The following is a 14,242-nucleotide window of genomic DNA, read 5'->3' as shown; positions in this document are numbered from 1 at the left end:
GTTCTTGTATTATTTTTTACTTTTTTACTACTTTAATTTTGGAACAAAAATCCATAATATCAGTACCGTACATTTTTTAATACCCAGTGGTGGGATCTGGTGCTGATCATTCAGCGCACACCAGATTGTAGTGACGGAACTTGAATATACAACAATTTTTTTACATATCAACTATCCCGGAAAAACAAAGTAGAGTAGTCAAATACTGAGAGTAAAATTTTTTGAGATGTCATTTTGCTAACGTCACGTTTTCGATATGGGTTTTTACAAGATAGTCGTAATTTAAAGTTTTGAAAAAAGTTTCTATGCACATATACTGAGATGTTCATATCATTTGCAACCACACCGCCTGTTAAAAATAAACTGAAATTATAATGGCAATAATAAAAATTAAACTAAGACTTATAATGGAACTAACGACAAAGACTTTTTGATCAATTATAAAATTATTTAAAAATAAGAGTTTTCACCTGTACAAAACATTTGCAACATATATTTAAAAATAAATGAAGTTTCTGTAAGTTTTAACGATAAATGTTAATAGATGGTTAGGATATCATAAGCCTTGTACAAACATTTAATATCAATTTTTCGTTTTAAAATTTTCCAAAGGTTATTTTATGACGTGACTGAGAAAGGCCAGGCCAGTCCAGCACTCGCAATTGTTCATCGAAAATCCATTGTTTTACGACTTTAGACGAGTGCTGGAGGTCATGATCGCGCTAAATAATCCATGCAGACGGCATTTCCCGGAATTCTTATGGTAATATTACATGGGGCAAAATTTGTTTGTGGACTTCCTACGGCATATTATCCTCGACTCTATGAATCGGACCAATAAATTGTTCAGAAAAACACCCACAGACAGCGTTGCCAATTTAGCTTTTTTCCCGCTAGATTTGGCTTTTTTGAAGACGTTTAGCGGGAAAAAAATGCATTTAGCTTTTAGCTTTTTTTCTGGCTTTTTTTCATGACCCTTTTAGCTATTTTTGGCTTTTTTTATTTTCGACATGTTTCTATTGAAATATGGATAAAACGGCGCTTTTATCTCAGCCTTGCTGCAAGAATAAGGGTTTCCACATATTTCAAAGCTCAGTTGAAACATCAATAAAGATTCCAGCCATTATGCGGGCATTTTTGCAGCAAATACACCTTGTTGTAAAGTTTTTTCATCATATTCATAAAAGTTATCGTAAACTTTAAATCTACTATTACCATACAAATTTGTTAGATAAACTGTCAGTAAATTTTTGGGAATATTAGCATTTGACTCGTTTATCCTTTTTATGTTATTATAATATTCTAAAGTTATTGCGATATTACTAAATTAAAATAGTAGATGTGAATTGCTTTGTGCACTGAAAAAATATTGTCGTGAGGCCAAAGATTTCATCTCCTTAAAATACGAACGCGAATTTTGGTTATAATAGCATTTGTGAATTTCTCTTATATAAACTGTTTTCCTTGTCCAAAAGACGATAAAGTCGTTTTGTCCTTATAATTAATTTGGAAATTTAAGTTGGCGTTAGCACGTTTTTAAAGCACTTTGATAGCTCATGAAGAAAATGAAAATGTTTTTACTGGGAAATGTAAACTGTAGGTATTTTCTACAATTTAAATAAAAGTAATGTATTTCGAATTTCTCACAATTTCAAAACCAAACTAAAATTTTATTTAAAAAAATGACAAATCATTTTTTTTTACCAAATCCAAAGCATGCTTAGATTATTTAATATTTTAAAATAACAAGTAAATAAAATAGAGGTTTTGGGAAGGTAGCTCCCACAAAACGAAGGAAAAAATTTGTGATAGTAATCAAAATGTATCGAATACGCAAACAGAGCTAATATGCCTTAGATATTGTTACAGTCTCACAGAAGGGGAATTAAAATGAAAATAATATGCATTTTAAGTGAAATAAAGCCTTTAAGTTTGTTAAATTTCAATCAAAAATGTGACTTTTGAATCAAAAAAATTTAGCTTTTTTTTCTAGCTATTTTTTTAGCTTTTTTTAGCTATTTTTTTGGGCAAATCTAGCGGTTTTTGGTGAAACAATTCTGGCAACGCTGCCCACAGACTACAATATTGCCTCCCACCATGATTGGAGGGACGTTTTGTATTTCTTGCATTAAGACTTTCCTTTGTGTCTTTGTACTAAATTTCTACCATCCGAACCATGCTCCTCAGGTCATTTAAAATATCTTTACGCGGTAACCTATTTTTCTTGGAAATAAGTTGTTTTTGACTTTTTGTATAATCGCAATCGGACTTCTAAAGCTCTACATCGCTATGGTTGACATAGACTGCTAAATTCAATTTTTGACTTATTTGACTTAATATTTGAGTGAATTGTTGCATAGTTCTTTTGATTATATGATTTTTTGGCGTATTCAATATTTTATAACAGTCCATTCACATTACACAATAAGGATCTGAAAATACCACTCCATAAAGAATACTTTTTAAGTGGAAGCAAAACTATAAAATTCTTATTATGGGAGATATACCTAGATTAAATTCATCGTAGGGCTAGTTGCAAATGTTTCGAACAGTACTCTGACAGGGATGGAAATTGCAGTACTATAGTATTTTTCAATACTTTTTCACCTTGGTCAGTACCGTAGTACCCCCGAGAATGATTTAGTATCTTTTGTGTTTACAGTTTTGAGCCGATATCAGACTTATGGTACAATAGTTTTGACAAAATATTTTAATATTTTGAGAAAGTCTTAATTTAATGAGAAAGTCTTTTAATATTTTGAGAAAGTCTTTACTACTGGTCTTTTACAAAATTTTGTCAAAGTTTTATTTCTATAGAAAATTTTGTCAAAATTTTATTTCTATTGAAAAATTTTTCAAAATTTTATTCTATAGAAAATTGTATCAAAATTTTATTCTATAGAAAATTTATTCAAAATTTTATTTCTATAGAAAATTTTGTCAAAATTTTATTTCTATAGAAGATTTTTCAAAATTGTATTCTATAGAAAATTTGTTCAAAATGGTATTCTATAGAAAATTTGTTCAAAATTTTATTTCTATAGAAAATTTTGTCAAAATTTTATTTATATTTATTTATTTATATTTATTGTGAAAATAACCAAGCCTTTAGGCCAATATAAAATGGTTATAAAAAAGACTACAAAAGTAACTTTAAAAATCTAAAAATTTGACCAAAAATAACAAAATAAAAATTGGAATAAAAACTAACAGTAATAAATTATAAAAGATAAGAACAAAGAATAAAAAAAGATACACTTTTTTTATAAATTAGAAAAAAAAATTAGATAAAAAACTATTTTAGTGATTTAGAAAGCAAAGTGAGAAAAACTACTAAACAATGGATAACAAAGAACTTATTACTACTAAAATATCATTACTACAAAATGTGATTTTTTTTTTTGCAATTTACGTATTTAATTTGTATTATAAATATTTAGTTCTAATAATTAAGCTCTAATAATATTTAGCTCTAATAAAACCTTACTTTATTTATTTATTATTATTCTATTTTTTTTATAATATATTTTTTTTTTATATTTTTTTTTGTTTTTCTTTCTATAGAAAATTTTGTCAAAATTTTATACTACAGAAAATTTGTTCAAAATTTTATTTCTATAGAAAATTTTGTCAAAATTTTATTTCTATAGAAAATTTGTCAAAAGTTTTATTTCTATAGAAAATTTTTGTCAAAATTTTATTCTCTAGAAAATTGTATAAAAATTTTATTTCTATAGAAAATTTTGGTCAAAATTTTATTTCTATAGAAAATTTTGTCAAAATTTTATTTCTATAGAAAATTTTGTCAAAATTTTATTTCTACAGAAAATTTTGTCAAAATTTTATTTCTAAAGAAAATTTTGTCAAAATTTTATTTCTAAAGAAAATGTTGTCAAAATTTTATTTCTATAGAAATATTTGTCAACATTTTATTTCTAAAGACAATTTTTGTCAAAATTTTATTTCTATAGAAAATTTTAATCTCTATAAAATTGTATCAAAATTTTATTTCTATAGCAAATTTTATTCTCTATAAAATTGTATCAAAATTTTATTTCTATAGAAAATTTTGTCAAAATTGTATTCTATAGAAAATTGTGTCAAAACTTTATTCTATAGAAAATTTGTCAAAATTTTATTTCTATAGAAAATTTTGTCAAAATTTTATTTCTATACAAAATTTTTGTCAAAATTTTATTCTCTAGAAAATTGTATTAAAATTTTATTTCTTCTTTCAAAATTTTCTTTCTATAGAAAATTTTGTCAAAATTTTATTCTATAGAAAATTTGTTCAAAATTTTATTTCTATAGAAAATTTTGTCAAAATTTTATTTCTATAGAAAATTTTTGTCAAAATTTTATTTCTATAGAAAATTTTTGTCAAAATTTTATTCTCTGGAAAATTGTATAAAATTTTATTTCTATAGAAAATTTTGTGAAAATTTTATTTCTATAGAAAATTTTGTGAAAATTTTATTTCTGCATTGTTGTTTTTTATTTCAGCTTAAAACCATACATTGACTAAACTACAAGAGTAGTTGGTTAAGCTACTCTTGTAGTTTAGTCAATGTATGGTTTTAAGCTGAAATAAAAAACAACAATGCTTAAAGAACAAAACCAACAATAACAAAACAAAACAAATGGAAAAAGAAGAGGAGGCACGCTCAAAATAAACCCAGCCATGTGAATTCAAATCGATGATTTGACAGTGGCATAGGAAAAGAGATATGTTTGTTTTCGAATTTATTTCGGCATAAGCCGGCTATCAATGTAAAACCTTTTTTCGGAGGGTTCAAGTGTGGTTTTTGTTGGGTTTAATAAACTGCCTGAATTTATTCTGATAATTGGTTGATAGTTTTGCTGCAAGTAGAGGATGCTGATGAGGAATGTGGTAATTCCGAAACGTGCGTCCATCCAACCATCTTGCAGTCTATAGGGCTTTGCCCAAATAAATTTGACAAACATTCTTTTCCTCTGTTGGTTAAGCTACTCTTGTAGTTTAGTCAATGTATGGTTTTAAGCTGAAATAAAAAACAACAATGCTTAAAGAACAAAACCAACAATAACAAAACAAAACAAATGGAAAAAGAAGAGGAGGCACGCTCAAAATAAACCCAGCCATGTGAATTCAAATCGATGATTTGACAGTGGCATAGGAAAAGAGATATGTTTGTTTTCGAATTTATTTCGGCATAAGCCGGCTATCAATGTAAAACCTTTTTTCGGAGGGTTCAAGTGTGGTTTTTGTTGGGTTTAATAAACTGCCTGAATTTATTCTGATAATTGGTTGATAGTTTTGCTGCAAGTAGAGGATGCTGATGAGGAATGTGGTAATTCCGAAACGTGCGTCCATCCAACCATCTTGCAGTCTATAGGGCTTTGCCCAAATAAATTTGACAAACATTCTTTTCCTCTGTTGGTTAAGCTACTCTTGTAGTTTAGTCAATGTATGGTTTTAAGCTGAAATAAAAAACAACAATGCTTAAAGAACAAAACCAACAATAACAAAACAAAACAAAGGGAAAATTTTATTTCTATAGAAAATTTTATCAAAATTTGTATTTCTATAGAAAATTTTGGTCAAAATTTTATTTCTATAGATAATTTTGTCAAAATTTTATTTCTATAGATAATTTTGTCAAAATTTTATTTCTAAAGAAAATTTTGTCAAAATTTTATTTCTATAGAAAATTTTGTCAAAAATTTATTTGTATTCTTTTATTCATAAATTTTTTATTTTTATTATTTTTGGAAAAATTCTACCAACTGTGGCAACCGCGATTACAATACTACGGTAGTCTTTGTAAGGAAAAGAAAATATTTAAAATTGAGGAGTTGACAAACAAAATTTAGTCTAAACGAGCTCTGGACAATAATCTTCCAATGAATTTTTTGTTGAAATGAAGTGAAATGTACTTTTACGCTCAAAAAGATACCGTTTTTGTACTTTCTTAAAAATTGTAGTTTTCATCCCTGATGTGGGAGCTATATTTAAATTTGAATTGATTTGAACCAAATTTGGTGCGCACAGAAAGAATTATACTCCCTGTGCAAAGTTTCACGTAAATCGTAATAAAACTTGGGCCTCCCGTGGTCATATGAATGTAAATCGGGCAAAATAAATAAATGGGAGCTATATCTAAATCTGAACAAATTTATATCAAAGAAAGATTTATATGGGAGCTATATATCAATCTGAACAGATTTGTTCCAAAATCAATAGGCTTCTATTCTGACCCACAATAAATACTTGTTCGGAATTTGATTGGTTGATTGGATTGGAAATTGCGACCTAGACTTTGATTACAAAAATGTGTTCACATGCAGATGGACATGGCTAGAATGACTCTATTATCAGCACCGATTCTAGTAAGATAGATATAGTGACAGACCCTTAGGGTTTTATCACCGGATGCAGTCATATTCAGCTCTACCAAAAGGCAACTAATCAAAAACTTACGTCTAATCGTTTTTTCAGCAACACAACCAATTTGATACATCAAAGAGAATGTTTTTGACAGTGTTTTGCGGTTTGTAACCATAGCTACCTCAATGTTGGATACTTTTTACTAAAAACATTAAATACTTTAATGAAGTAATTATTATTGATTGTATTATCCCCTCTCAGTAATGTTGGTGACATTTCTGAATGTTTCAAAGCTTCTCTATGTGGTTTCACTGAAATGTGGAACCCGTTCGGACTCGTCATTGAACTTAACATAGAATCGGGAAGCATTCAGTGATAAGAGAGGTGTATCGCAATTAGGATGTCCAAATACAGGATTTTTGAAAAGTCATTTTTTCCGAAATTCTTTTTTGTTCAATGATTTTATCGCAAAACTCACTTATTTTTTTAACTGAGGCAGTCAATCATTTATTTATATATAATTTTATAACTTTTAAATGATGTAGTTTTTTGTAACATTCTAAGATTTTAGATAGTATGTTAAAAAAAAAAAACAAACTTTATTTAAGAATATGCTTATCCTTATACACACCAATTATCTCTATATACAATTGTTGATACAAGTCTTTTAACTTTTTACATTTATTTGTAAAATTTACAATTACAGTATAAACGAGAAATGGAAGCTGCGGCAACACCAGCAGTGACCGCTCCAACTGTCGCAAACTATCCAGGATTCGTTGGCCCACTTCCTGCAACGGCAACCGTGCAACCTGATCCCAAAACATCGTTACAATCGGCGAAAATAACAGGACAGCCACAATTGTACAACCAACCACCTCCACAGATTGGACCGGTGAATCAATATTCCACTGTTGCACCAACGGCTCCCTTGCCGCAACAACAGCCTCCACCACCACCCCCATCAACATCACAACCACAAACGGCCCCTTGGCAGACAAATCAATCGTTTTTCAATCAACCACCACCTAATTTTAACTCTCCAAATGCTGGACCAAATAACTATCAAAATATGAACAGTGCGACAGTGAATAAACCCAACCAATGGCCGTCGGGTCCACCACCTTTTGGAAATATACAACCAACAAATGATTCATTCAGAGGTAATGCTGGAGAAAATTTCGACAACAGAGGGCCAAGCGAATGGAACAACAATCGGGGACCCCCCCGTGGACCGGGATCGGGACCTTCGGATGGTCCAGCCAACAATCGGGGAAATCAAAATGATTGGCAACAGGGAGGAGGAGGAGGCGGAGGTGGTCCTCGTAACCCTGGCGATATAGATAATGATTGGCGTACTGGGAATAGAAATCGTGTCGATGATGTCGATAATTGGGACAATCGTAATCGTAGTCGCAGCAATGATCGTGATAGTTGGAAGGGTGGTCCTCCGATGCGCGGAAACGATGACGCCCCTTGGTCTGGAGGAAATCGTGAAAATCGTCCCAATACTTCAAATGATTGGAATAATGGTCCAAATAATAATAATCGCGATTGGGATGATCGTGGTAGAAACAATTCAAACGACTGGAGAGCAGATGGACCCAATAATCAGAGCAATAATAATCGCAATCAAAATTTCAATAATCGCAACAATTTCAATTCCCGAGATGATGAAGATGGAGACATGGACAGAAATCGAGACCGAGATTTTGGAGGCAATAATCGCAATAGATTCAGTGGAGGTTGGAACGACTGTCCCAATGATGACGGCCGAATGCAGAGGCCAAATGATTGGAATGATAATCGTGGCAATAATAGGTCACAAAATAATTGGGGCGACAATTCTAGAGGTCCTTGGTCTGATCGTCCAGGGAATCAAGGTAATAATTGGAACAATGGTCCGGGTAATAATGGTCGTTCCAACTTTGGCCCCAATAATAACCAACCGTTTGGACCTTCTGGAGGTAATAATAATGGTGGTCCTGGACGAGGTGGCGGTGTCCCCGATATAGACGAAGAGAAATTTGATCGTCAATTTAGGCAATGGGAAGAACAGTTTGAAGATTGGAAACGAGCCAATGCCAATCATCCAGACCGAGAAATGTATAAACGTTATGAGCAAGAGTTCGAGAAACAACGTACACGCATAATGGAGAGGCGTGAACAGATGAGACGACGGAAAATGGAGCGAATGGGTCTAGATCCAAATCAGCCGCTTCCAACAACATCTACCGCTGGTGGCGGTAACATGACTGATCACCGTGATGGTAATGAATCTGACAGAGGCACTAGCAGGGACTCGTCTAGAAATCGCGATTTGCCACCTAAAGGTCGCAAAGAGACCAGTGTGGATTCGTCAAAAAAATCGGACGCACCACAGAAAGGGCGCAAAGATTCCACTTCGGAAGGTGATAAAACTAAGGCGGTTGAGAAAGTTGAGGCTAAAGCTGGAGAGAGCCGGGAGGAAGCTGATGACGATGATAAAGCAGGCACTAAAGATTCGGATAACGTAGAATTTCAAGGGGATTCTGAAACTATTGCTCCACACAAATCAAATGCCCCGGTGTCTATTAAATTCAACGTACAAAAAAATGCTCCACTAGGAAAACGAAAATCTCGTTTTGACACAAGTGGTCCTACGCCCAATAAATTGAAAACAAATGAAGTTATTAATTTGGATGATGATGATGATGATGAAGGTGGTGAAAAGGCACCAGAAGACAAAGAAGTCGCCAATGAAAATATAACAGAAATTTTCAAGAAATCAGATGGTATACCCGGCTTGGATTTGGTAGAAGATGGTAATCCATCTATCGAAGCAGATGAAATGAAAGATGCTCCCGTTTCTGGGGTATCTGAAATGAAATCAAATGATCAAGGAAAGATACCATCACTTTTCGATATTAAAATAAATAAACCAGATATGAAGATTGCACCAGCTATTCCCGATATTTCAAAGACTCTTAATGATCCCGAATTTATGAAAAAAATATCGGAGGCTGTAGCTAAGGCTCAAGGTAAAGATGACACACAACAACGACAACAATACCAAATGGATGATATGAGAGATAAAAGTGGACGTCCCTTATCTTATGCTGAATGGCAACATAACAAGCAAACACACCCCGATGAGCGTGATGCACATTTCGATAATGAAAATTCTAACTTTTCAAATGACAACATGGCTGGAGGCAGAAAGTCTGTGACTAAATCGATGATGGACGATGATGTTTCAAATGCTAGTTTTGATCGTAATTCGAAATATGATGGCGATGGTGGTGATCGTTTTATGGGACCGAATGATGAAATTGGGCCAAATAACCAATGGGGTCCAAATAATAACTCGGGTGGTCCCAACAATAACTGGGGACCCAATGATGGAAATTGGCGAAACAATAACAATTTCAATAACAGAGGAGGTCCCAATTGGGGTCCTAATGGTCCTGATGGACCATCGAATAATAATTGGGGAGGTGGTGGGGGACCAAATAACAATTGGGGTCCCAATGGACCTAATAATGGAGGTGGTGGTCCTTTTGGTAATAACAATGGTCCTTGGGGAAATAATGGAGGCTGCGGTCCCAACAATAATAATGGTCCTTGGAATAACAACAACAACAATAATGGACCTTGGGGCAACAATGGCCCTTGGGGTAATAATGGTGGACCCAATAGAGGTCCGAATAATAATAATAATAATTTTGGCCCGAACTTTAGAGGAGGACCCAATAATCGCAATTTTGGCCCCAATGGCCCCAACAACAATGGTCCTTGGAATAACAACAACAATGGACCTTGGGGTAATAATAATAATAATAGACCTTGGGGTAACAACAACAACAACAACAATGGACCTTGGGGTAACAATAACAACGGCCCAAATCGGGGTCCTAATAATAATAATTTTGGTCCCAACTTTAGAGGAGGTCCAAACAATCGTAATTTTGGTCCAAATGGCCCCGACGATTTTAATTGCGGACCCAATAGCCCTAACTTTGGACCTAATGGCCCCAACAACTTCAACAACTTTGGCCCTAATAATAATCGCAATAACTCCAATTTTGGTCCTGACAACCCCAATAACGCAAACTTTGGCCCGAATGGTCCGAGAGGTGGTAACAATCGCAACAACAACAACAACAACAATAACAATAACAGAGGACCTGGACGCAACTTTGATAGTGATGCAGTACCAGATTCCGATGATAATTCCAATTCCGGTCAAACTCCACGCAATATCCACAATCCATTCCGGCGTAATGACAACATTAAAACGCCCTCCCTAGATGGTGGAAGCAGCTGTGGTGGCCGAAATTCACCAAGGCCCAAGATGAAAGGGTGAGTTGTGTATATTTACTTGCATTGATAATGAATTCCAAAAGAATTCACTTTTAAAGAAAATATTCATAGAATTATATATATGCAATTCTGTTCCCCCTGACTATGATAGTTGAAATTTTCGCCCAGGTGTGTGTGTGTGCAATAGAAAGTCGAAGAATGATTTTTTTTCACACTTTGCGTACACACACACACAATCCAATATTTAGCATTATTCCTTTATTAGGAACAGCATTAGTATACTCCGGCCAGTTACCCATTACGAAGGGTTAAAGGCTTGTCCTTCCGCTTTTATTTTGCCTTTGTTTTTGTAATAAAAAAAAAAAACAAAGGTCTCTATCAAAACCATAACCTGTCCCAGGCTTGGTTGAACTGAACTCTGTTTTATTTTTGTAGAATAAAAAAAAAAATAATAATATTATAGTTGTGATTTGTAAATGTTTTCGCACTTTTTGTTGATAGTTAACAATATTGGAATTTATTCCATTTCTTTTTGCTCTCTTTTCATTGTTTGTGGTGTGGTGCTACGTAACTGTAAAACAATATTGTGTCATTACTTGGGGTTTTGTGTGTAGCGGTAACAAAATATTTGACGATAAGAAGAAGAAGAGGAACAGGAAACGTCGTTAATAGGCTGCAAGCATACCACCACCCATTTATAAACCATGCAAGAAAGAAAAAAACAAATACCTTACTAAGAAACAGTTTAAGCTTTTCTCTTCGTTCGCCCCTCCGCCCACATTACATCTCCTTGTATGAATTGTCTCTGATTGAACAATAGAGATCGATCGATCGATTCAATTAATATGCAAATACACACAACAACAAACAAAAAATCTCACTATCCTTTTTACCCATACCAACAAAAAAAAACATTTACAGCTATATGCTGTATATATAAATACATATATATTGAAATAGCAATTATTTAAGGAGATTTATGCATAAACATACATTTTACTTAATGTTTAAGTAAAGATTAATATGAGTTCTCGTTTACTTATAAATCGAAGAATTTTCTCTAAATAAAAAAAGTAATAATATACTTTAATTTTAATCGAAAACTGAAAACTGAAACTTTTGTTCACCATTTTTGTGTTTATTTTATTCCTAGAATAATGCCTTGTGCATATTATAATGTGGCTAGAATATATACACGTCTTTATTCTGCTCATCTATGTTGCTTTTGACGACTCTGAATATATTTCATTCAGTGTTTGGCTAACGATATCATATTTATATTTTTATTTAATTCTATATGAAATCTCCATAAATATGTAAATATCGCTAGCACAATTTCTTAGGAAAAAAAGGAGTCGAGAAAAGCAAACTACTGCTAAAACAGACGGAATAAACGCGTTAAGTAATATATTAATTTTTCGAGATTTTTATTCAAAATAATAATTTATTAATTGTTTATCGGTTCTAAAAAGATTATGGGCAGCCGCGAAGATGAAAAACGCTTTTGTTCTCTTGTGAAATAATTCAAGAAAATAATATCGTATCTTTAGTTTGGGTAGTTTGGAATAATTGCACAATCGGATAGAAAAAATAAGAAGCTGGAAAAATTATACCAATTGTGAACATTTAAAGTGAAATTTTTATAACTAAAGTGCTTGTCAGATCACAAAAGTCGAAAATTAAAAAAAAAAAAAAAAATATTAGAAAAATTCGACTTTTTTAAATAGAATCAACTCGACTATCGACTTACCAGGTATACCGGTATGAAGTGAGCGTCAATATACAAATATCTGGATGTCTCAAACATTTGTTGTGAACTAGCCCTTATTTTTTTGTTTGTTTCCTATAACATCTGTGAAAAATATTTAGTATACATCATTGAACAGACAACATCATATTTTTTCATCTTGTTAGAAATGTCGAATTTTTTTTACCAGAAAGTGATGATTTGCGGAAAGCTTTAATTTTTTGTTTTCATTTGAAGAAAAGTGCCTCGAATGCTTGTCGAGGCATATGGTGATCATGCTCTATCAGAAGCAACATGCAAAATATGATTTCAACGGTAATGATTTTGATGTAAGAAATGAAGAACGTGGAAGACGAGCACAAGAAGCAATGTTAAATGTTGCACAACAAATAATTGCTGACCATTTGAAAGCTATGGGAAAGATCCAAAAATGTGGAAAATGGATGCCACATGAAAAAAAAACGCTTATTTCATGCCAGTATAGCAGGTATACCTGGTATTAATTTTTCGAGATTTTTATTCAAAATAATAATTAATTGTTTATCGGTTCTAAAAAGATTATGGGCAGCCGCGAAGATGAAAACGCTTTTGTTCTGTTGTGAAATAATTCAAACAAAAGGAAAAAAATTATCGTATATTGAGTTTGGGTAGTTTGAAATAAATGTACAGTGGGATAAAAAAAGGTGAAAAATTTCTACCATTTGTGAACATGTAAAGTGAAATTTTTACAACTAAAGTGCTTGTCAGATTACAAAGGTCGAAAAAATAGAAAAAAATCGACTTTTAATTTTTTTGCTAAATAGAGTCTAAGAGTCTAAGTCTAGAGCAAATCGACTTTCGTTTTTTTTTGAAAATCAAGTCCGTTCGATTTATTACGGTGGCAAACATCGACTTTATTGTCTAAAATCAACTAATCAATAATGGAATCGAAATCTACGTATATCGACAAAATCGAATAAGTTCAATGCGATGTAGATTTTCTTTCTGTAAAACGGTTAAGTTTTGTTTTAGTTTAGATTTTTAATTTTTTTTTATTGTAATAACGCATACATTCACGCTCGGAAAGAATCAATAAAGGTCAAGGGCAAGCCATATTTTTATTAATCAAATGTGCAATATAAGAACAATCGATATAGATATTATAAAGAAAGCTGCTAAATTACATTAAAAACTCTGTATTAGAACAAGACAGATATAGTTAGTTATCGATAAATCCACATCAACAAATAAATAAGTCTCGAATAAAATATACGGCATTTTTGGACATTAAAAAAATAAAAGTCAATATTTTTTGAAAAAAGTAACTTTTCCACTTTGGTAAACATGTCAAAAGTCGATAACAGCTTTAAAAGTTCAAGATGCGATTTTTCCCATTTTTGGAAAAAGTTAAAAATTAGAATGGTCGACCTATGCAAAAATCTAAAGAGGATTTTGGACATTTTTAATACGTTTACAATGTCTAGTGCCTATTGGCATATTCATGATATTTGTCATATGGACCATGCGACATTAGGATTTTGTTTGGGACCGATTGCCACAATTAACTTTTGTAAACTTTTGTAAAAACCGAGTGAAAATGCCGTAAAAAACATATAGGGATATCTTTGGAGTGTATACAATGTTGATGAATTCAGAAAAGATACAAAATTAAAAACAAAAAACAATACAAAATAACAAATTAAAAAAAAAAACAAGTAAAAAGAAACCGTTGGAGAAAATTTAAAGGTACATATTAAGGTGGGTATTAAGTTCGAGTTTAGCCGCTAAAATCGCTAAAGTGAGTAAAATAGGCATACAATTATACATATTTGTTGCAAATTTGATTA

At 32.1% G+C, this 14,242-nt stretch overlaps 1 protein-coding gene across 1 annotated transcript in view; it reads left to right on the top strand.

Moving 5' to 3' along the window:
- The window catches only part of ZAP3, a 57,205-nt gene that overhangs the window by 1,319 nt on the left and 41,644 nt on the right, over positions 1–14,242 (top strand). The window contains exon 2 of the mRNA XM_075299718.1: positions 7,074–10,708. Within this exon, the coding sequence (XP_075155833.1) occupies positions 7,074–10,708 (3,635 nt within the window). The remainder of the gene's footprint in view (positions 1–7,073; positions 10,709–14,242) is intronic.

Source organism: Haematobia irritans, chromosome 3 (assembly GCF_050003625.1).
Source record: "Haematobia irritans isolate KBUSLIRL chromosome 3, ASM5000362v1, whole genome shotgun sequence".
Taxonomy (NCBI): Eukaryota; Metazoa; Arthropoda; class Insecta; order Diptera; family Muscidae; genus Haematobia; species Haematobia irritans.
The sequence above is the reverse complement of the archived record's forward strand: the minus strand, read 5'-3'. Positions and strand labels throughout refer to the sequence as shown.